The 25013-nt window shown below is 36.7% G+C and overlaps 1 protein-coding gene across 10 annotated transcripts in view; it reads left to right on the top strand.

The window, feature by feature from the left end:
- BRD1 (bromodomain containing 1) overlaps positions 1–25013 on the top strand; it is a 64854-nt gene that overhangs the window by 20142 nt on the left and 19699 nt on the right. For 7 of the 10 annotated variants that reach the window (XR_008972957.1, XM_057415778.1, XM_057415777.1 and 4 more), the window contains 6 exons: positions 2691–2847; positions 9403–9534; positions 12316–12444; positions 13836–14148; positions 14955–15215; positions 18568–19056. Coding sequence is in view for 9 of the 10 variants with exons in the window: in XM_057415778.1 (XP_057271761.1) it covers positions 2691–2847; positions 9403–9534; positions 12316–12444; positions 13836–14148; positions 14955–15215; positions 18568–19056 (1481 nt within the window). In the remaining variant the exon portion in view is untranslated. The remainder of the gene's footprint in view (positions 1–2690; positions 2848–9402; positions 9535–12315; positions 12445–13835; positions 14149–14954; positions 15216–18567; positions 19057–25013) is intronic. The other 3 variants (XM_057415781.1, XM_057415783.1, XM_057415785.1) reach the window with 3 other exon arrangements.

Below are 25013 nucleotides of genomic sequence, written 5' to 3'. Positions count from 1 at the left end.
GAGTGAATCTTTGTGAGAACCACTTTCCCAATGCAGTAGCACTATCAAAAGTGGGAGCTTCAGATCAATACCCTGTCTGTGCTGCCTCAAGGGTCCTACAGCAGCAGGTTAATCATGTTGTATTTCTCCAAAATGGTTGTATTGTCTGTCAAAATTTCAAGCTTTTCAAACAGTAAAAGTCGACATGGGAGTATCTAAGTAAAAAGGTGATCAAAGAACTGCACTGTAGTTAGTGGATTCTCAGGGGCTAGCAACAGATACAACATCCTTATTATATCACTAAGATCGTAGTGTTGGAGGTTCTGTACATAGCTTGCCTTGTGAAGAGCCTCTGACCTCTCTATTTTGAGAAATTAAGGGGTGATTAGTGCTATATTGCCACTACCAAAGTCTGATTTCCAAATGAAATATTAACAGCCAATATTTGGTTTTATTTAGAGGGAGCAGTAGATTCCTACCCCTTGTAAGGTCATTTCTGCACTCCAAATTACCTTCTTTGTATTTTGAGAATCTGAAAATATCTGCTGTGGATATCTTTGCTAAGCTTATTCTTGCACTTTACTATTATAATTATCTATGAATAGAATGGTTTGTAATGTGAATGGGCAAATATACTTAAATGTACTTAAAGCTGTAATTAAAGATATTTGTTTAGTCTTGCCACATCTGATGGGCATGAAGCCAAAGCACCTTTCTTCATGTCAAGTTATGTTTCTCTGGTCTTTCCAAATAGGTGTATATTGGCTGTGCTTTTTTGGCTCGGTTCAGTAGGTTTTGCTGTTTCCAAGAGAGAGATGTGAAATTAATTATTTGAGTTTGATTGCATTCTCTAATTAATTGTAATTCTGTCATGTTTGAAGTTTAATATGGTCACATCGAGGTCTGTTTTGCATTGAGTAAGTCTTTGCGGAGCCTGCCTGTGCTCTTCAATGAAAGACTTACAAGACAGTCCTAAATTCATCTGCAGACTTTCTAAGCTTTAAGTTAAGGTAAAATGCCTAACTGGCTTAGTTGCTAGTTGAAAAATAATGCCACTAAAGAACCAAGGAACACAATGGCACTGTATTTCGAAGAAAACCTGTGTTTGCTCTGCCTTTACCCTGTGATGGCTGAAAGCACTGTGGCTAGTTAGCATAGCACTGAGAAGACCTATTGCACTGTACCTTCCGTGCAGCCCCAAAAAGCCAACCAGGGCTAGGTGAACTTTGAACTTGGGATGAACTCGCTTTTGTGTCTGTCTGAAAAAAATGTTATTCAGGTTTTTCAGGTATTTGTACAACATGTTATAGCTAAGATTTACTTCTAGCATTATATTCTATTAAGGTGTTTGACTTGCTTCTACCATTTACATGTGAAACTACATTATTCCTAATATTAAAAGGGAAAAAGCACAACAGTACTAATATGCGTATATATTTGTAATTTTTATTTAAATGCCTTGTGGTAGTGCTCTGCAAATGAGACACTTCTTGAATTTAAGTTTTCCTATTTCGGTGTTAAATCTTATTGGAGAATCTCTGATAAGTATACCTTCCATTGTAGAGTTTTGCTGTGGGCAGTAATACACTGAGTGAAGAACTAACAGATTCTGTTCGTTGATATTATCCTTTCTGTAACTGTTACTGAGTCCAGCTCAGAGAAATCCTTTTCTCTCTCCAGCTCGCCCCTGCCCCAAAATGAATGAACAATTCCCCTGACAATAAGAGGGGGTAGGTGCCTTAGGACATCTTGTGTTAATTTTGCAAGGGCTGCCAACAGTGACAAATCCTGCAATATCATACAAAGACAAAACCTTTTCATTCTACAGCCATTAACTTTTTTTTATTATTATTATTTTATGTCATTTCAAGACACTGCAGGCACAGGGGTTGAAGGTCTGTTTCAGATAAACATATTTTTTAGTGCAAGTCTTGGGATGTTAGTGTTGTGTGTGACTTAGTCATTCAGTGTGTCATTGTTTAAGAGTCAAGGTTGTTGTGAATTTCTTACAGTACTTCGCTAGAGTATTTGTAAACAGTATATGTAAACGATAGTTGCATGTTTTAAAAAATAACTTTGGAGAAAATACTGATTATTTAATCAGTACACAGTACTTAACTGTTCCTATGATCCTCTCTTGCATCTTCTCTGTGTAGATATTTTCTTTGTATATGTGGAGTAAAATAATAAGTGTTCTGGTTTACATTTTTTGTTCACTTTACAAAAAAATTAATATTTGTAAATGAATAATACAAGCTTTTTGTTGCATGCTTTTTTGTAAAATGTTTAAAGGTACATTGTCTTTAAGATAAACTACTAATTCTGTGTGAAGATAGCAAGGAATGATCTGAAAACTTTCGTAGGGATTTAGTTTTATTTCTGATTTTAATAGGAAAACTATTGTGAAACTTACATGAAGCTTTATTCTCAGCCCTAATCTGGGACTGCTCTTGGATAATGATAATGAAAAAATACACTTCAGCTTTATAAAGTAATGTACATAGTAGAAATTGCAGTGTTGAGCAGATGCATTTGATTGTAATTGACTGCTCAGAAACAGTTGTACTGAAAGGGGTGTCGTTGAAAGAAATGAACAATACGGTGATCACTGATGTTATGCGTTCATGTTATATCTGATGTTTAATTTCCACAGACAAATACATTTTATGCTTTGCTGTGTAAAATACAATATCAGTTTTTCCATATTTTAGATTAAATAAGATTATGAATCAGGTGGCCATTCAGCGGAAGAAGCAATTTGTTGAACGAGTGCACAGTTACTGGTTGCTTAAAAGACTGTCTAGGAATGGTGTTCCTCTGTTGAGAAGGCTGCAGTCCAGTTTACAGTCACAAAGAAACACACAACAGGTATGTGACACACTTTTTACTAATAAGAAGAAATCAGAAAATCTTTATTCTAAAGAGTAAAAGAACTAACCAGGAAACATAGCAGAATGAAGACTTTCTCTTATTCAGGACTGAGTAAATTCTTCACATTATTTTTAAGTAATATGTCCCATATTGGAAATGGGGCATTATCTAATCCTTTTTAATTTGAGATGTGAAAAGAAAAATATTTCTGCAGAGTTTTGGTTTTTTTTTGTTGTTTTTTTTGTGTGTGTGTGTGTGTGTGTGTTGGGTTTTGCTTAATGTTTCACAAAAACACGATCACTGAAACTATCCTGATATCAGTGTTCATTGATTAGTATTGTAGTTTTTTGTAACTCACTTATCAATGTGCTGTGAGTTATTAAGATAAAAATCTAGTATTAAATACATTAAATACGTTAAAAAGTGCAAAGTGAATGTCATCTTTGACAGTTATAGCTCAGAAAACCAGGGATTTTTGCAGAGTAGAGGTTAGGCATTGTAGTTTACAGTCTTCAAATTCAGATCCTTATTACCCACCTTGTTCAGTAGTAACAGGATAAAGAGCCAGTTGTCGACGAAGTTCGAAGACCAGTTTCCACTCTTAGTTTTGACGTAGTTAAGTGGAATTATAGACAAGTGTAAATTTATGCTGGTATTTTGTTCAGGTAAAACATCCTAGCTAAAATACATCTAGGCTGGTTAAAGTTGTATGGATTTATCAGTCAGAATTGCTGAAAAACAGTGAAACAGGCACTCCAGATGTGTGTCTTGCAGAAAGTGATACACCTCTGCTTCCTGTTTTTGTAATACGAGCAGTTCTTCAGTGACATTAGAGATTTTGGTTGATCTTTTATTGCTTTGGTTCTTTTCATTCTCCAGGTGTTTAACTTCCAGTGGAACTGTTCCTGTTAAATAGCCTCTAGAACTTAATGCATTTTATAATCATTTACTTGTATTAAATTGAGCTCCCCACCCCATCCCTTTTAAAGCTGAAAAATTATTTTTGCTTGAGTTGCATTGCTATTTGCTGATTAAATCATTAATTGATGTAGTCATAAGAACATCATGGTCAGTACTGCTAATTATTTGATCTGTCATTGTGTGTGTTTCTTTTCTTAGCTTTTCATGGGGAAAAAAAAAAAACAACAAAAAAACCCTAATTAATAATTCCCAAAATAATTGAGGTTGGAAGGGACCTCTGGAGGCCTTCAAGCAGGGCTACTTAGGTTGCCCAGAACTATATCCAGACAGCTTTGGAGTATCTTCAAGGGTGCAGACTCCACAGCCTCCCTGAGCAACCTGTGCCAGTGTTTGGTCGCACTTGGTGCTTTCTGATGTTTGGAGAGATCCTGTTGTTTTTCACTTTGTGCTGCCTCTGGTCCTGTCACAGGCAGAAAAGAGCCTGACTCCATCCTCTTTGCACCCTCCCTTATATACATTGGTGAGATCCCCCTGAGCTTCCTCTTTTCCAGGCTGAACAGTCCCATCTCTCTCAGTATTTTCTCAGAGCTGAGATGCTCAACTTCCTTTTCATGGAATTTAGGTGGATTCCTTTTAGATGACATTAAGTTTGAATATAAATTGGCCACTTGTTCATCTTTCTTTCATTGCTTCTGTATTACTCCATTTTAATACTATTTTGGGGTGCTGTAGCTTCTGTAAAATATTTTGTATTCTACTTTAAATTTCTAATATTTTAATCATAGAATCATAGAATAGTTAGGGTGGGAAAAGACCTTAAGATCATCTAGTTTCAACCCCCCTGCTATGGCCAGGGACACCTTACTGTAAATCATATCACCCAAGGCCTCGTCCAACCTGGTCTGGAACACTGCCAGGGATGGAGCATTCACAGTCTCCCTGGACAACCTATTCCAGTGCCTCACCACCCTAACAGGAAAGAATTTCCTCCTTATATCCAATCTAATCTTCCCCTGTTTAAGTTTTAACTCGTTACCCCTTGTCCCTCCTCAGCATCCCTATAGCCCCCCTTCAGATACTGGAAGGCTGCTAGGAGGTCTCCACGCAGCCTTCTCTTCTCCAGGCTGAACAGCTGCAACTTTCTCATAATCCTTTATGAGAAGATTCTGTTCTGAAGAGTTGTGTCTGGCAGTTAGCTAATAATAGCAGAAATTATTTTATTCATATAGTAGACTGCTGGGTTGTTTTTTTTTTAAATGAGCTTGAGTCCTTAAAAATAATAAAATCAAGCACCAAAGTTTGAGGGTTATGTGGCAGTATAGACCTAGGCTATAGTTAGTGTCTGAAAAAAATGCACTTAAGGTTGGTAGCTGGGAAGTACTTTTCATATTGAGATGGCCTAATGAGACTGACATTTCTAAATATTTAAATAGTAGCTACCAAAATAAAAAATTGAAGTTGGATTATGATTCTATGATTCTATTAGGAGCTGTTCAGAATCTGTTTGCCTTTTTTGCACTCCTGTACAAACACTGTTTATTTCTTTTCAGAGCTATGAACTATTCCTTAGAAAATATTTTCTAAATTAATTGGAAACTATTTATACTGGTTTATTAAAAATGCGGGTAGTTCTGAAACTTTATTTGTAAAAACTTACATTAACTTTATCTTTTGTAAAGAAAACGCAATCTTCAAGCAGAGCTGAGTAGTAAATGATTCTATTGATGAAAAACATGTAGGTGGTAGTGCTTTTCAGTGAGTAGTGAGTATGCTGTGTCATGGCAGGATTGTATGACATTGCCCATACCATCTTCAGTAAGTATTTGGAATGCCTATTAAAGTAGTCATAACTGTAAAGCATTTGATGCATTAGTCATCTTCATTATTCCAACTATAAACCAAACCAGAATGAAGACTTTAATAAACAGCAGTGCCATGGCTGTTTTGAGAATGCGTCAAAATTTTTGAAATATAGATGGTAATTCATTTCAGTCTAGATGGGGAAATTCTGTTGACCTCATTTTATGTGAGAGGTCAAAACATCAAGAAACCTGAATAGGTTTTCAGTCAGTCAGGGGAACATAAGCACTGATGTAATACAGATTCAGAGAAGATTTCTATTAATTTTATTTTTATTTTATTTATTTAAACTGAAAAGAAATATTACTATGAGGAACCAAAACCCTGAAAATGGTTTCAGGATGCTTAGTGGAGGTTGACTTTGATCCCTCTCTAAATATCGTTTACTAGAACGAATTTGGCAGGGGGAGAAGGGTTCATGATTTATGGTTGCTTCCTGATGAACGTCTTTCAGATCTTAATTGTGATATGCTTTTCGAGGTGATGTTTTATCAACTAAAAGTTCTAAACCAGGGAAGAAGATCTTGGCTTATATTCTACCCCACCATCTGCAGGAAAAAGGAACCATCTGAAAGAATGGTTTATATTGTCACTTCTCTCCCCACCTACAAATTCAGGAAGGCTATTGGAAATACGCTAATAAATTTATATTCCTTTTTTTCTGTAATTAAAGAATGGTTGACTAAAAGTAAGACATGCAATCTAAGTATAGTAGCTTGTTACTGCTGTGGTGAGATTGATTTTAAAGCTGCTGTTACTATAGTTTATAATAAACTGCTGTGAGAGAAACAGAGTAGAAGGTGCTGGTGATTAGGGTCATATCAGCACTGAAGATTTCAGTAAGAACACAAGTTGCAGCTGCTAGATGGTTTTGACTGGCATAGAGGTGCCAGCAGAGGGTCTTCATAAAATTAATTGTATTGATCAAGATCTAATTTCATCACTGTTGGAAATAGAGTTTCCAATTATAGTTTTGTTTGGCTGATACCAGTTACAGTCCATGTAGGGGGTGAGACTGTCCCTAAGTACTCACATCTAGGGGGAAGGGATGGTCTGTTGGTGCACTGACAGTATTCCTACTAGTAGGCAGAGGCTGGTAGCATACTCATCGGGGGAGCTGAAGCTGAAGACCGGTTCTCAGTTGATCCATGTTCTCTGTGTAGATATAGAAGTATTTTCCTCTTCCCTCAGTATTAATAAATGTGTCAGTTTTAGCTTTTTTTCCTAGGTAATACTTGGTGTTCAGAAAGAACTGAGTCCATCAGAAAACACCACAAAGTTTCTTTCTAAATTTTTCTGTGTTGTCTGCCAGAAGAAACTTCCTGGCTTTGTTATAGACAGATTTCTTTACCAGGAAAGTTAATAGGAACTTTCCTTGCCAAAAAGCTTATGAAAACTAAAAAAAATTTAAAAGGAACTATTTTTATCCAAGTTTTTACTAGTTAGATATTGGAAACCAGTTCATCATGCTCTCTTCAGTTTGCCTGGATCTTCTACTCCAACTAAACTATATATAATAAATAAGTTAGGGTGAAGAGGGTTTACCTCAGCAATTGTAACTGTGTCTGCCAACACTAATTTGCATAAAAGTATCAGAAAATTGGAGGCTTACTATTAACCTCCAAGCTGGAATGACATTTAAGATGGGAGTGTATGTGCACACAAAAAGCAAGCAAGGTGCTCTTAGTAGTCACATCTGCAGATTGGCACCTGCCTGCCTATTTTATGGAATGAAATTGGTTAAACAACCGGTTCAACTGAAGGAATGATTTTTTTTTTTTTTAAGACAATTATACCTTCAAATGTAGTCAAATCCTGAAGTCTCAAGTGAACTACGCCAAGGCTTGCTGTAACAAAGTAACTGTTCTTTTTTTTTCCTTGCTTATTTAGGTTTCTTGACCCACCCTAAAACTAGCATGGTTTTGTTGACTTAGCTTTGAGCAGGGTCAATTCCCAAGTTTCATGAACTGTGCAATTACATAGGGCAAAAGAGTGGACTCTGACTGGCTGCAAGCAAAGGGCAAGTCTTCCACTTTTAGTAATAACCACAACTTAATTCTGGTCCTGAAAAAAAAATAAAGCTATGGAAAAATTGTATAGCAATGTCAGTTAACAGGTTGCTTTTCCACACATGGGAGTTGTACTCAGAACCGAAGGGATGTAGGAGAACAGCAATTAGTGGCACTGTAGACTTTCTAATTCAGTCAGTCTGAGAATGTTAAGGAATTGAAAATATGGGTATTATTTTTTGTCAGAACTTTGAACTGTTCTGAGCATCAACAGTTAAATTTTGTGTCTAAGTCAAAACTTAACCCCTTAAGAGAAATTATAACTGTCAGTAGTAATTGTCATTAGAAAAGGGAACTAGAATTTTCTAGCTACAATTTTTCAAACTTTTTTAAAAGAGGAACAAACTGCTGTTTCCAGGTTGCTGTATTATAATACAGAGATAGTTGATAGTTAAGGATTTTCACCTTCACTAAAGTCAGAGATTTGTGTAAAACTAACATAGGTTCCATGGATACTTGCCTTTATTTTACAAAGTGTATAAAGCAATAAAATATGATGCAGATCATAGACTCACAGCGCTTACAAAGCTATTCGGTATTCTTTTTTTAACTGCCAATTTTTGCGATTCTATTTTTGGGAAACTTTCATCTGAAAAATTGCACAAGTTTCCTTTAATGTGCCTATAATATTTCTAAATTATCCTTCTGTTAAGGAGGTTTCTCCTTAGAGTGTAACAATTTGTAATGCTGGGTTTTGTTCATGTGCTCAGACATCTTTATTCTTTTCTATTTCTTATAACTTGGAGAATCTTTTATTTGTTTGCTTTAGTTTTAAAAAATATCTGATGATTACTTATCAAGTGGATATTCCATTATGCTAGTTACAGGCAAGCATACAAATTTTTAGATCTCTCTCTGAGATTCTTTTATAAAATATTAATTTTAAACGTACCTGTTTTCCGGAACAGATATTTCTTTCGTGTACGTGGTACTAATATGAGGACTCCTACTTTGTTATGGCCTTGTTTCTCGTGAATTACCAATACTGTTTGAATACTATAGGTAGTATTCCAATATCCTCCTTTTCCTTACGAAGAATATTAAAAAAAAGAAAGGCTCTGTTTTCTGTATGTACAAATCAAACTAAATATTGCAAGTATTCAAATACTTCTTCCTAAAAATACATGAATTGTTTCATCAGTTCACTGGAAGGTTGTGTTTACTGCATTACCCATTTGCTGTACCACATAAAGTTACTATAAACTGCTTTTTATTTCCTGTCCTCAGAAGTTATAGTGATTTTGTTCTGTTACAAGTGTGCTCTAATTCTGGGTGTGGGGGAGGTGGACTGTGTTGAGCACAAGAAGAATTTGTTTCTAACAGGCTTGAGCTTCTGAAGAAGCTGATGATCTTCACGTGGTTTGGATTTTAATGTAAAAATACAAAATCTTATTTTGTAGCTTGTTATATTGCTGCGTTGCTATTTGCTGTATTGTTTTTTCTGATGTAAATAGCCTTTACCATAGGATTGCTTCCTGGTTTTCACAGGTTTTGTTTTCAGCTAGATGGCTGAGAAACTCTAGAAGATATTCTGATCGGAGGTTTTCTTTTGTTGCAGCATGAAGCTTATGATCAAGTACCATAGCTATTAGACAGTAGTTTCTCTTTTTCTGGAAATACATTCTGTAATTACATAAAGCATAGCTTATAAAAACAGGTTAGTTTTCCTTATGTCATGAAAACCTTTTGGTTCTTTTCTTAGAGAGAAGATGATGAAGAAATGCAAGCCTTAAAAGAAAAATTGAAGTACTGGCAAAGGCTGCGCCATGATCTTGAAAGAGCACGTTTGTTGATTGAACTTATACGTAAGCGTGAAAAATTAAAAAGAGAACAGGTAAAGGGAATTTTTAATTTGGTGAAACTTTTCTGAAGAAAAGATAGTTTAAGTATTCTAACACACAGTTTTTGCAATAGAAAGATTGCAGTGTTTCTCTTCTAATCCTCACATAGGATCAAGAAAAGTGCATGCACGCATTCATGCAACCTGTTTAAGATACATAAAATTATCATAGAATCACAGAATGGTTTGGGTTGGAAGGGACCTTCCTGGTCCAATGCCCCTGCAGTCAACAAGGACATCTTCAACTAGATCATGTTGTTCAGAGTTCTGTCCAACCTGACCTTGAATGTTTCCAGGGATGCGGCATCTGTCATTTCTCTGGCCAACCTGCTCCAGTGTTTCACCACCATTACCGTAAAAAATTTCTCACTTACATGTATCGTAAACCTACCCTGGTTTAGTTTACAACCATTATCTTTTGTCCTGTTACAAAAGGCTGTACTAAAAAGTTTGTCCCCATATTTTTTAGTAAACCCCCATTAAGTATTGAAAGGTGCAGTAAGGTTTCCTTGAAGCCTTCTCTTCTCCAGCCTGAGCAACCCTAGTTTTCTTTGTAGAAGAGGTGTTCCAACCCTCTGATCATTTTTCTGGTCCTCCTCTGGACCCTCTCCAACAGGTCCATGTCTTTTCTGTGTTGGAGGCCCTAAAACTGTACACAGTACTTCAAGTTGAGTGTCATGAGAGCAGAGTAGAGAGGCAGAATCACCTCGCTTGACCTGCTGGTTATGCTTCTTTGAAAGCAGCCGGGTCTATAGTTGGCCTTTCAGGAATGGGCACACACTGCCAGCCTGTGTCCAGTTTTTCATCCACCAGTTCATCCTCTGCAGGGCCTTAATACGGCTTCTAGGAGGATCTGTTCCTATTTTTGCCCAGGTACAGAGGAGAGGCTGACAGGTCAGTAGTTCCCAGGGTCCTCCTTTCTCCCCTTTTTAAAAATGTGTTCAGTGTTTCCCTTTTCCAGTCTCTGAGGATTGCACCTGACCACCATGACTCTCATATCTTAGAGTGCCTTGGCAACCACATCAGCCAGTTCCCTCAGGACTCTCAGATGCATCTCATCAGCTCCTATAGGCTTACACATATTCAGGTTCCTCAAATGGTCATGAGCCAGATCTCTTACAGTGGGAGGGACTTCACTTTCCCAGTCCTTTCCTCGAGGTCCATCTACTTGAGAGGTGTGGGAAGAGAGAGCGCCTGTAAAGACTGAGGCAAAAAAGTTGGTGGGTTACCTCAGCCTTCTCTTCATCCGTTGTTACCAGTTTGCCAGTCACATTCCTGGGGGGTATGCTTTCTTTGACTTTTCTTTTTCTGGTTGACAGACCTGTAGAAACCCTTCTTATTATTCGACCCTTGCATTGTTGACCCCGTCACTACGCAACAGGGCAGTGTCCCTTGTGAACAGCCTATAGCCATTGATAGTCACACTCCAGCTGCGGGATTCATCCCAGCATTTTTCAGTAGTGACAGCTAGGTCATAGCTTTCTAGCATCACAGTGGCATCCAGCTTGTTGCTTGTTGCCTGTGCTGTGTGCATTTGTGCAGAGAAATTGTTTAACAGGCATTCTGTTAGACTTGCAAATATGATTGGTTCCTGAAGAAGTATAGGAAATTTCATCTCTTTATGTTTTCCTAATACTTGTGCCTGTACTGAGTAGCACTTTTATTCTTCTGTCACTAAAACAATGGAAAAAAAAATTAATCCCTAAACGTGCATCTCTGTCCAGCAACATTCTTGAGTTAACATTGCTGGGAGAAGAGACTTGAGGAAGTGGTGGTTCAGAAAGATAGTATTTTATATGAAAACTATGAAAGCAAGATGTTAACACTTACAAGTCTTTAATTGTCCTTATAAAAACACCATTCCATTTTTACTGTTTGCAAGCTGTACACGTTCATTGCAAGCTAATGTAGTTTGTAACTCTTGAGTGCTTTCTGGAATTCCATGCATCATTCTTAAACATTCACATATCACTTGCAATACATATGTATTACGTGTTGTTATTTATAAACATGTATTTTATGCATGTGTTTGTATGTGTATACTTTGTTTAATGTTTCTATTATGTGTACACACACTGTTAATGTGTCATTAAGAGTTTACTTTTGCTATAACAAAACTGTTTCAATGTTGATAACTTTAAATAGGCTGAAAATAAAACTGGAGAGGAGTTGTAATATTGTAAAAAATAACAAATGTTCTGAAGGATGAGCAAGTATTTGAAGATGTTGATTCTGTTTATCTAAATTTTTTTCTTGGAATTTATATAACACGTCATCTTTGAAATTACTCTTTGTTTTGGTCTGGTGTAACTTAACAGATGTTCAGCAAATTCTCTTTTTACATTTTGAACATGGCACTGCAACTGAAATTTAATGTTACCTTTAAATTCTTGTTATTACAGCTGTATTACAATTGTTATTCTTGGCATTGTTGATGAAATAGGAAGCTGTTCTTGTGTAACATCTTTTCAAACAAAAGAAATACTGTTAAAAACGGCAACAAAATAGATTTATAGGTGAAATACAAATTTCAGTTCTGAGAAGCTGGTTGAGTCTACAATGAAGGGATGAGAATATTTGTTTTCCTACAAAGTCATTAGCTGAAAATACGTGTCAGACAAATGTGAACTGATGATATTAAAAATAGCATTGAACTCATTCAGTTAAATATATCTGTGGTGTTTCATATCTGAAGTACTGTAGTATTGCTGCAAAGCAACTTTAAAATGGTATCTTAAGGAATAATGCTTAATTGGATAATTACTACTTCTATAGGTCAAGATTGAGCAGGTTGCTCTGGAACTTCAGCTTACTCCGTTTACTGTACTTTTGCGATCAGTTCTGGATCAGCTGCAGGAAAAGGATTCTGCTCGGATATTTGCTCAGCCAGTGAACCTTAAGGAGGTATGTTTTAAGATGTATTTCCTTGTGTTTATGTAGGACTTGGTGACACTTAAATACAAGAAGCAAATCACTGCACACAGAGGTGGAAGCAGCATTGCCTTTTGTGGTTTAAGCCCAGCTCGTAACTCAGAACCACGCAGCTGCTCGCTCATTCCTCTCCCTCATCTTCCCCCTGCTTCCCCTTAGGGATGGGGAGGAGAATCAGAAGAATCTAAATCCCATGGGTTGAGATAAGAACAGTCCAGTAACTAAGGCATAACACAAATCACTACTGCTACCATCAGTAATAATGATGTTAAGGGAAATAACAAGGGGAGAGAGTATAAAACTAAAAGGAGAAAAGGAAAAGAAAACAATAAACGCAAGTGATGCACGATACAGTTGCTCATCACCCACTGACCAATACCCAGCCTGACTTGAGCAGCGATATGGGCCTTCCAGATAACTCCCCCAGTTTATATACTGGGCATGATGTGCTGTTGTATGGCATACCCCTTTGGCTAGTTTGGGTCAGGTGTCCTGTCTCTGCCTCCTCCCGGCTTCTTGTGCCCTTCCTCCCTGGCAGAGCATGAGACTAAAAAGTCCTTGATCAGAGTAAACATTACTTAGCAATGACTGAAAACGTTGGTGTGTTATCAGTGTCATTTTCAGACTAAAGCTGAAAACACAGCACTGCACCAGCTACTAGGAAGGAGAAAAACAAGCTGAACCCAGGATACCTTTTAATCTCTATTCTGATTAATTTGCATTATGACTTAGACTTTCATAACAGGAAGTTATATTTATGCTCATATACCAAAATAATTTCTAGGACATACATGTATAGAATAATGTGGTTCATATTGATCTTTTGTGATAAGGTTGATAGAATAGAAATGTAGATACTGCGTTCTTATTTTCAGGTGAAATTTCATTCCCTGGGAAACTAGATAGAATGTAGGTGTGTGTATGCATACATATACAATACTTCTATACGTGTGCATAAATAACATGTAGACATGTATACATGTCTGTTTATTTTGTGTATGTATGTGTGCATATGCTATGTACAGCTGTATATTATATGTATGCATGCATTTGTAAGTATGTGTATATGCATAAATACATGCATAGTATACACACAACCATAGAATTACAAAATCATGTAAATTCAGTACCTGTTACTAGAGCTCTGACTTGTTACCTAAGATGCAGAATCTTGTAGTATGTAAACTTTTGCTGGTATGTGAATGATTACAGTATCAAGATGTGCATTTATAAGCTACACTTCAAAGCTCTTTATTAGAGGTGTTACAAAATATGTTTTAAAATGTGGATCTTTTAATAGCTAATGTTATTTTGTCTGTAGTAAGATAATTTTACCCATTTGTGTTTTAAATGTTTATTTAAAGGTTCCAGACTATTTGGATCATATTAAACATCCTATGGATTTCTCTACCATGCGAAAACGGTTAGAGGCTCAAGGCTATAAAAACCTCAGTGAGTTTGAAGAAGACTTCAATCTTATCATAGATAACTGTATGAAATACAATGCAAAAGATACAATATTTTATAGAGCGGCAGTGCGGTTACGAGATCAAGGAGGTGTAGTTCTCAGGCAAGCTAGGCGAGATGCTGAAAGCATTGGTTATAATAATGAAACTGGAATGCACTTACCTGAACGGCCTAAACTTGAGTCACCCCAGCCTTTCTCTTGGGAAGATGGTAAGATGTTTTTGGATTATCTTTAAAAGTTGCATTTTCCATTACACACAGTGTGTACATTCCATACAGATGATTTAAGATTGTTAATGTTCCGTTTGCTGAGTAGGTTTCTCCCTTCCCTCCCAGTTAAAAAATGTCCTGAAAGATACAAGTGTTTCTATTCTACTAGATCTGTTATTAAAAAGCATTGTCCAGTTTCTGATTTTGATAATGCAAGAGGCTAATTTAACAAGATGCATGAAAAAGGTTTTTAAATTGAGTTCTTTCTTTCACATGATTGTATGTGCTTGTAAGTCATGAAAAACAACTACCAGTACACACACACATTTAAGCACATTCTTAAATAAACTACTGAATTAAAAAATCAAATGTGCTTGTAATACTAGGAATTAAAATAGCTTCTTTTGACATGCACATTAGTTTTCTGAGGTTTTGGCAATAAAGGAGAATAATTAACACGTTTCTTTTATGACCATAATCTTGCCCTTCTCTTTGACAATTAGAAAATAATCTGTTAGGGTGAGAAGGATTAATTATGTCTTCCTTCTGACCTTTTGATTCTTTGCTCTGCTATTTAGCTTTCTTGAGCAAAATGCTGATCAAGAAGAATGGTAATTATGTAGTAGGAATTCATTTCAACATCACTGGTGATGGTGAAGCTACTAAGACTGTAATCTGAGTAGCTTTTTATGATGTTTTTAGTTCTGGCAAGTGAATTTTATTTTTTCCTCCTTTTAGGATTACTTTTCTGGGAAACATTCTGGAAAGCACTAACATATTTTCAATCATATGTATTTTCACTTTAGTGGATAGGTTACTGAATCCTGCAAACAGAGCGCATATGTCCTTGGAAGAACAGTTGAGAGAGTTGCTAGAAAAACTTGATCTGACCTGTGCAATGAAATCCAGTGGGTCGAGGAGCAAAAGAGCAAAGCTGTTAAAGAAAGAAATCAGCATTATTCGCAACAAACTTAGTCAGCAACACAACCAAGCTCCTCAAATAGAATCAGGTATTGGAAGTTTTGAAGAAGAAGGTCCAGCATTAGAACAAGATGGAGAAGAGGAAGGTAAGAATTTAAACCATGTTTAACCTAGTACTGTTCTGAACTTCTTCAGTCAGGTGCTTTAATAGTGTTTATTAAGGTGTAGTAAATTAATATTATATTTAATTTTTCAATGGACAAATAGCCACTGAATCGCAACAAATATTTGAAGAGTATGAGAATGATATTTTTTTAATCAAAATCTCCCTACATTATATTTCAAAGTAGCAAGGCTTTTTAAAAATTTAGGTGTTAACAAAAATACAGACAGTCGCATACAAGAAGAAATTGGAAATGCCCAAGTGGAAAGTATCTTTGTACTTTAAGAAATCCACTTAAATAACTAAATATGTTTTGGGGATCATGTGAACCTAGGTCAGTGATGCTGAAAACTCTGACCATTTTACTGTCTTTTGTAGCTGTTCTTACTCTCTGCTTCATACTTTGGGGACAGTGGAGGGTAGGTTTGGGTTGTTAATTTAGTTTGTTTGGGTTTGGTTTTTTTTGGTGGGGGTGTTTTTTGTTGGGTTGTTTGTTGTTTTTTTTAATCTAGCTATTGTTAGGACTTAACAGACTTAATGTTGTAGAACCAAGTCAGCCATATCTAACCAGTCCTTCCCCTTACGCTTTTCTTCCTCCTTAAAATACTGGTCTCGAAGCTGCACCAACTCTTGGCTAATTCCCATTTATTTCAATGAGAGCAGTATACTAGAAAGACCTAACTTTATAGTTCAGTTGAATATTATATTTGTATTTTTAGGTTTTAAATCAGTTACAGAGATCTTTATTGCTAATTTTTAAATGTTGCCAAGAAAATCTAGTCTCAAAAAAAAAAAAAGTTCTTTTGAGTCTGTTGCATGATCAGCTCGCCTCTAAAAAGCTAATTGATTTTTCTTTAGGAGAGTTAGAGATATGTTTCATTTTGCATTGAATTTCAAGTGCTTTGAATGGCAGGACAAAAGAGCTCAAGGGAAAATGGAAGCATGGTAATAAATAAAACAGTCTGTTCTGGTAGAGCTTGATGTTCCCAAAATTTCTGAAAGGCCAAATCAATAAAATGACAGTCCTTAACTGCCATTCGAACAGCAACTTGGATTTTAATTCTTAGTGCAACTAAGAGAATGCTTTTCAAACGTGTAAGTTGCTTGAGATTTGAATGACAACAGTAGAAGTGTATGTGAATCAACACATTTACCTTGTTCTTGAGGCCGCTAACTATTCTTAAAACATTTAATGATTTTTTAAATTTATATTTTATTTTATTTTTAATCTTCAAGTGATGATGCTACTGAATATAGTTCTTTAGGAATGTAGTTTCAGGCAGATAACTGAAGTTTTTACTTCTAGCTTTTCTGTGACACAGGCTTTCACTGCAGCTGTTGTACAAGATACAGTCCAAAATTGAGCAGTAGCTGTTTTCTTATATTGACAGTATGCTTTTTAAAACAGAAGAGCATGATCCAGAGTTGATTGGCATTGCTGTTACAGTTCTGATCTAGTGAAGAGTAACAGTCATTAGTTCATATCCTGATTGGAAAGTGGAAGGTACTTAAAGGAGTAAAGAAAACACTTTGCCAAAAAGAAAGATGAGGAAAGAAGTAGATTCCTGTGCCCAAGATCTCTACAGGAGCTGACTTTAGAAGAGCCGTGAATTTCCCTCTAGCGATTATGTTTTCAGTTGTGATTCTGTGAAAAATTTGGTACCCGAATAACCCCATGAATGGCTGGATGAAGCCTTGGGTGACATGGTTTAGTGTGAGGTGTCCCTGCCCATGGCAGGGGAGTTGGAACTGGATGATCTGAAGGTCCTTTCCAACCCTAACTATTCTATGATTCTATGAAATTTAGGGTTTAATCTCAAATTAGTGCTTGAATGCCTAAATATTTTTGTGACTATTTCCTAAATAATTTAAAGAAAATTAGAATTTCTTCACAATGAAGAGTCACCTAGGACATTCTAAACTACATGCTTTTTTAATTTGTGGTATTTAAATTTGTTTATCTGACTGTAAATTTCATTCTGAGTGCCTTCCTGAAATATTATTTACCAATTCTAATACTTACGTTCCTTCAAAAGATGTGAGCATGGTTAATACTTCATTTTAACAATATCCTTTTTAATAGGAACTGTGCTCTTGTTTGATTAGACCTTAAGCAGTGGGGCAGAGACTTTTCTGCACTTAGTCATTGATTTCAAGTAAGCGTTGCTGAGCCAGACCCAAAGCAGTACAGAGATAGTATTTAATCCACTACAGATACAGGGCTTAAGCCCTTGGGGTTTTTAAACCTTTTTCTTTCATGTGGCATAGAAAAATTAGCTAAATTTTAAAATCTTATGTGATGGCATAAATATTACATTGGTCTCAGAAAATTACTTTAGAATAAGCATCTTCTTTCTTAAGTTATATTTTAGAAGGTTCTTTTGGAAGCTAGAAAGAAGGTTGTAACATCTTTTTAAGTTGGAAATTATGGGTTAGGAAGCCCTTTAACTTGTATTTGGGACTGCTACAACAGTAGAATGTGTATTTGTCCTCCCATCGCTTTTGATGGAAAACTGAAACGAGATTTTTACACTCAGTTATATCTCCATTGTCTTTTCCCAGCACTGAAATCCTGGAATTGACCAGGCAATGGTCATGTTAAAAAAAGAGGGGGAGAGGGAAGGAGAAATAATGGTAGAGGGTGGTTTTTCTGACTTCTTCTATCAAGTCTGCATTGTCAAGTTGCCAGCTAGTGGCTAGTGAAGCTGCAGGACTTTGGAGGTGGTGGGGTTTTTCCTCCCCTTTTTTCTCCCTCTTTTTGATAGATAAAACGTCTAGCCACAACTGTAGAAAAGCTTTTCAAGTCTTGACTTTCTGGAGATTTTATGATGCATTTTAGCTCATTCTCGTAGATCAGGTTACAGATATGGTGTGGAGTTTATGCTTATCTGATAAAAATGTGTCTTAGGCAGGTAAAGTGAATATTGTTAAGGTGAAATAAAGGTGTATATTAAAATGTACTTGAATGGCAGTATAATTGCATTTAACAGATAACCATCCACAACCCCAGCTTTCTAGTTAAAAGAAGAGATTTCTTAGTTTTTAGTTAATGAAACTAACATAACTGCATGAGAAGTAAAAAAGTATTTTTCTAGGTGTAAACTCTTTAACATCAGCTATAAACACCTACTTTTCTATCCCTGTTACATTCCCAGCATAAAAGTAGAAACTACTAACTAGGACAGATTGTTGCTAGACAAGGTTTGTTTTTAAAATGTTATGCTTTGTTTCCAAACAACAATTTATTTGGTGGGCTGCACATTTGTAGTGAGTTTTATAATAGACTTTATAACTACAGGTTTTCAAAAATCACACTCTATTTATAATTTTTTCAGGAGATAAATCTCCCCCTAAACTTGAACCATCAGATGCATTACCTCTTCCTTCAAACTTGGAGACTAATTCAGAACCACCAACCCTCAAACCAGTAGAACTCAATCCAGAGCAGAGTAAGCTTTACAAAAGAGTAAAATTTGATAATGAATTATATAGCACTTCCATTCAGAAAGAAATAAATGGACACACTCCAGAACACTTACTTGACAGTAATCTCAATGAGTCGACTGTTTCTGCTGTAGCTGAGTCATCAACTGATGTAAACAGACGTACATCCATTCTCTTCTGCAAATCGAAAAGTATAAGCCCCCAAAAGTCTGCAAAGAACACTGAAACCCAGCCAACTTCTCCACAGCTAGGGACCAAAACCTTTTTGTCTGTAGTCCTTCCAAGGTTGGAGACACTTCTGCACCCAAGGAAAAGATCAAGGAGTGCATGTGGAGATTCTGAGGTTGATGATGAGTCCCCTGTAAAGCGCTTGGATACAGGTAAATGTTACAAAACTTACTTGAATGGATGCCTCTCAAAATTTAAGATACCTGTTAATATTTTGACATCATTGTAAATCTTCAGATTCTAGCACCTGAACAGCTTTTCCTCATAGTTGAGTAGTTACAGTTCAGAAAATTACTGATTCATTTTTGTTGGCCCTGTACAATTAGATCTAGTGAACCAAGTTGTGCTTTTTCATAGTTTACACTTAAACTGTGAAATCTTCCATTTATATATATGGGTAGGTGATTTTTTTCTTAAACTGCTTTCTGTTTCCTTTTGTTGAAACCAGTAGGAAAGGTGAATCAGCTGCTTTTTGGAAATGCCCGGTGAAGTTACATGGAAACTTCATATATGTTGCCAAAACTAGAACTCTTGTAAGGAGGAACATGGAAAATAACTTGTTCCGTGCCTGACTTCATTTTGCTGTAGTGTTACTCCAAGCGTATTTGCTTGTTACGAAATTGGTGACTGTGTACAAGGTGCTTTATATACCCATGTATTTTATGGAAGTGTTAAATTCCAAGAGTATAACAACATTTCCTGCATTTCTTTTGTTTTTTAGTCTGTGCATTTTAAATAAAGTTGAATTATATAAGTGTGAGATTATGCTCTTAATGAGACTTCTCTAAAAAAAAAAAAAACCAAAAAAAAGGTTATCTTGGTACATTGCTGTAGTCCAGCTGAAGACATTAATTATACCTTTTGTTAGTGAACCATAGTTCTGTTTATTGGAGAAGTTTGAATAAAACCCTCTTTGAGGAGAAACAGCAGCATAAGGAAATTACTAAAGTATATTTCCTTAATGTTATCCATGGCCATTGCTATGACTTTTATATTATCTTTGAAATAAATACTCTGTTTCACTGTCGTGTTGATAACCCATCTGCAGGTGTGAAAAGAGTGTGTGGGGTTTTATGTCTTTGAATGAAAGATAAATTTAAATTGTGAACATGTGCTCCAAAAGCTGTTTGTGGTGTTTGTGCTGGGTTTTGTGGTTTGAGTGAGAAGGTGGTGGGGTGGTTGGTTTAGGCTTATTTTGTTTGGTTGGGGTTTTTTGTTAGGTTTATTTTTTGTTTGCTTGGTTGGTTTTTTTTAATGATCATGTGAGAAGGTAGATTATTCTAATGCTGGTATCGTAGCATAAGAAAAGATAAGTAAGATTGGGGCGGTGGGGGCAGCTTCTTGTTTATCATAGAATGGTTCAGGTTGGAAAGGACCTTTAAGTTCATCTAGTTCCAAACTCCCTGCCATGGGCATGGTCAATGTTGGGACTGATCCTTTTCAACATCTTTGTAAGTGATATAAACAGTGGGATTGAGTGCACCCTCAGCAAGTTTGCTGATTACTTTGTTTTGTTTCTTTCGCCTCATTGGAAAGCCCCAGTTTCCATTCCTTTTCCTAACAGCTTGGAAGGAGCACGTGGATTCAGTCTGGTACTTCAGGTCTGAAGTAGGAATCATGTGAATGTAGTGTGATGATAGAAAAGGGTTAATCTTCATTAATGATATAAAAAGCTTTGGAATTCCAATTTGTGAGTCTTTACCTAGATGATTTCATTCTGTACTTTTATACAGGTTGCATTTTATCACACACAGTGTGAACCATTTTGTGTTAGATCACACCAGGAATTGGTACTAATTGCTAGAAATTTTTATCTTAAGCAGTGTGAATTGTTTCTTTGAGGAAAAAGTATTTTACTGTACAGGAAAATTGACTTTTGCCAAAACCCAGAAAACCCAGCAGTTTTCTGAATACGTTTAAAATCTATCATTTTGTTCTTTTTCTGTCTCTGGGATTGGTGTATGTGGGTCAAATATGTTTTTTATTATCTTCAGAAAAACAACAGAAAAACCAAACTATTATGGATCCATGTTTCTTCTAATTTTAGAATTTTCCCATTTTAGAATTTCTAGGCTTTCCTTTTGTGTGTGTGTGTTTTTCTGTTACGTAGGAATAAAATCCAATAAGTTGAAAGAATTTGTTTTAATTAAAATTCTGTCGCCTCTTCCTGAGGCCAGTTTAGGATTAGCACAGAATTAATTTTATATAGAAGTAATACTTAGGGGGTGTTGTATTTGTCTGTTCAGAAGAGACTCTGTATGTGAATTGAAACATTTTGGCTAAATTAAATTCATCTGAAAGTGTTCTAGTTATTCTTTGATAATACGTGGGGGTTTAGGCATATATGATTTATACAGATTTGTCACCTTATCAGGCTTATTCCCATGGTTCTTTTTCCGTTTGCTACCAGACATTTTGCTTCACATTGGAGATTTTATTCTGCGTGTTATTTTCGGACTTGTTCAAGCAATTTGAGCTCAAGCAGTTTGCAGTTGGCAGCTATTTTGAGCTACTATTCAGCAGGAAATCAGCAGAAACGTCAGGCGCTTTCCAAGATTTAAAACCAGTTGAAGTGTTTTGGTTTTGCATATGCAAGCCGGTGTCAGTTCATGCAGACGTCTGTATTGTGAGAAAAATAAATCAAATTATGTATACAGTAATACATTTTTTCCCCATTTGGTTATTTTCAGAAAATTTTCATTCTGCTGGTAAAAGAAATGGTTTTATTCAGAATAATTCAGCAGACATGCACTTTTCCCTCCTAAACAGTTCCATGATGGAAGAGGCATGCTTCAGCCTTCTTAGAGTTAGCAACTTTATGAGCAATCACTGAAGTTGACAATGAATTATTGCAGTTTTCTTTGACTTGTATGAATAGTAAGTATTATCAATTCTAATGGAATAGGAAAAAATAATAAGAACTTTGCTTAACAGACAAAGCACTGAAATTTTAAAGTGATTAAGAGCTGCTCTCTCACATCTTTTTTATTTCCTTACCTGTTCATAACCAGTGTGGGGGTTTTGCCGTTACTCAAGGATGCCTGGTTGATTTGTCCCTCACCTTACTCAGTCTTCTCAGTGATTCCCCCTTTCATGTCACTCGTACAGATTATCTGAAGAAATTCAAAGAAAGACTGAAGCTTACCTATGGAAGTAAAACCATACCTAGTTTGTCGATACTTCATTTTTCTTATAGACTGCCTTTTATTATACTCTCTTGAATTACATTTGAGGTTCATGTGCTCACCAGTTAAGCTTTGAGAAATACACATATGTGATCCATTGGCATACTACTTAGTAGGTATGGTATCCCATATGGTACTGGTTATTAAAATACTAGGGTTTGGTTTTGGAGTATGGGGGGTTGGTTGTTTTTTTGGTTTTTTTTGGTTGGTCGGCTTTTCTGTTTTGTTGGTTGATTTTTGGAGGTTTTTTTTGAGGGGGGTATGTTTTTTTTTTTTTTTTTGGAGTGGCGGGTGGGGGTGTGTTTTTTTTTTTTCCAAAGAGGGGACTGTGCCAAAACATGACTTTAACCTTCTGGAGGACAGAAAGCAGTTCACTTTAATACTCTGACCTCCCTTTATATATGAATCTTTGCTTAAAACATATGAAGCAGTAGTGTAATGTAACCTTGAAATATAATTTCATAGTGTTCTGCTACATTATCACATATATAACACATCTTTACTTTTGCATCATATGGTATCTAGGAATTACAAAAAGAAGACAGGTTGTTTTTACTGAGGAAATTTTGGTCACATCAGAGATTGATGTATGATTCTTGAAGAACTGGCTCATGGGTGCACGCTGAGAGTTGTGGTCAATGACTCAGTGTCCAGCTGGAGGCCAGTAATGAGTGGTGTCCCTCAGGGATCGGTGTTAGGACTGGTCTTGTTCAGCGTCTTTGTTGCTGACATGGACAGTGGGATTGAGTGCGCCCTCAGCAAGTTTGCCGATGACACCAAGCTGTGTGGTTCGGTTAATAATGCTGGAGGGAAGGAATGCCATCCAGAGGGACCTTGACACGCTTGTGAGGTGGGCTGATGCCAACCTCATGAAGTTTAACCATGCCAAGTGCAAGGTCCTACACCTGGGTCGGAGCAGTCCCAGCACAGCTACAGGTTGGGCAGAGAAGAGATTCAGAGCAGCCCTGTGGAGAAGGACTTAGGGGTGTTGATCAGTGAGAAGCTGAACATGAGTTGGCTTCAGTGTGTGCTCGCAGCCAAGAAAGCCAACCGTATCCTGGGTTGCATCAAAAGGAGCATGACCAGCAGGTCCAAGGAGGTGATCCTTCCCCTCTCCTCTGCTCTTGTAAGACCTCTCCTGGAGTATTGTGTACAGTTCTGGTGTCCTCAGCATAAAAAGGGCATGGAACAAGTCCAGAGGAGGGCCATGCGGATGATCAGGGAACTGGAGCGGCTCCTGTGTGAAGACAGGCTGAGAAAGTTGGGGCTGTTCAGCCTGAAGAAGAGAAGGCTGCGTGGAGACAACCTAGCAGCCTTCCAGTATCTGAAGGGGGGCTTATAAGGATGCTGAGGAGGGGCTCTTCATTAGGGACTGTAGTGATAGGGCAAGGGGTAACGGGTTCAAACTTAAATAAGTGAAGTTTAGATTGAATATAAGGAAGAAATTCGTTTCTGTAAGGATGGTGAGGCACTGGAATGGGTTGCCCAAGGAAGCTGTGAATGCTCCATCCCTGGTGGTGTTCAGGGCCAGGTTGGACAGAGCCTTGGGTGACATGGCTTAGTGTGAGGTGTCCCTGCCCATGGCAGGGGGGTTGAAACTGGATGATCTTAAGGTACTATCCAACCCTAACTATTCTATGATGCTAAGTTCAGGCATGCCAGATCTTAACTGTGACAAGTTCAATGACCTTTTCAAAATACCCATTGTATACTTCCCCTGCTCTTTTGTTACAGAAATTAATTCTTTTTGTCAGGAAAGTAGTCAGCGCAATTACTACATCTGAGAAAAATAAAACTTATTAATGGATAAAAGGTAGATCATATCAACCATCTAAAATTTTGCCTCTGTCAGTTGTGTGAAATCAGTGTGAAAGGCAGAAAGAGGGGGAAGGAAACTTTTTTATACCAGTCAGCAGTTGCAATGGCATCTGAGAGAATGAAGTTTCCTTTTGGTTTTATTTATCTAAAGAACTTGTAAAGATTTATCTAAAGATTCTAAAGAATCTTAATTTCCTCACCATTAAAATCCTTCACATGTTTCTTGGTTTATATTATTAGTATAGAAGGAGTTTTGAGCAACATAGTTGAAAATGGTGGAGCTTGGTGAAGCACTAGATAAATGGGTTTGTCCTTTTTCAAGGCTTGTGAAGTATGTGCATGCATAAGTTTTAGTATGTGTCAGTATTGTACAAAGTTTTGCTGGGTATTAAACCTGTTCCTTCCATTGGAAGTACTATCTTTTGGGCTGGTTTTAAGGTATTTAATTATTAACACCCAACTTACAGTTGCTGTTTGTTCTAAGATCAGTACAACTCAATTTTCTGTAATAGTAACATTATATTTCTAGATGCCCTTCTATTTTTCTTGATCTGTAGGAATTGTGGAGTCTTTTACTGGCATTTCATTGGCATTTCATTTTTTTGAATGCTTAGCTGATTTCCTGGCTCAGGTTTGGCTTTCTAAAATATAAAATGTCAGAGTCCCCTGTTTGTTTCATCTGTGACATTTATCACTAATTTTTCTTTGTAGTACATATGGTAAACAGAATTGTGGGATTTATTGAGTGTATTAAAAAAAGCAATGAATTAGGAGATCCACACTATGCTTATAAATTAAGAACACACTTGTTGTGGTGTTGGGACCGAGTGTAGATGACCTACCTTCGAGTTCACAGGCTTGGCTGTCATGAAGACCCTTGTATGCAGTAAGTAAGGAACCAGGGTTGATCAGATCACCCGTATGTTTGCCCTGTTTGCAATATCATGGAATCATAGAAGAGTTTTGGTTGGAATGGACTTTTAAGGGTCATCTAGTACAACCCCCACATAATCACCCACGAATCTGATTTAAGAGATGAATGATCATAAAAATGATCCAGTGACTCCAATGCTAACTTCAGGCACTGAACCTGACAATCAAAAGTA

The sequence above is a fragment of the Pezoporus wallicus genome, unplaced genomic scaffold (genome assembly GCF_028554395.1).
Source record: "Pezoporus wallicus isolate ANWC-B61680 ecotype Strahan unplaced genomic scaffold, APGP_CSIRO_Pwel_v1 contig_6966, whole genome shotgun sequence".
Classification (NCBI taxonomy): domain Eukaryota; kingdom Metazoa; phylum Chordata; class Aves; order Psittaciformes; family Psittacidae; genus Pezoporus; species Pezoporus wallicus.
The sequence above is the reverse complement of the archived record's forward strand: the minus strand, read 5'-3'. Positions and strand labels throughout refer to the sequence as shown.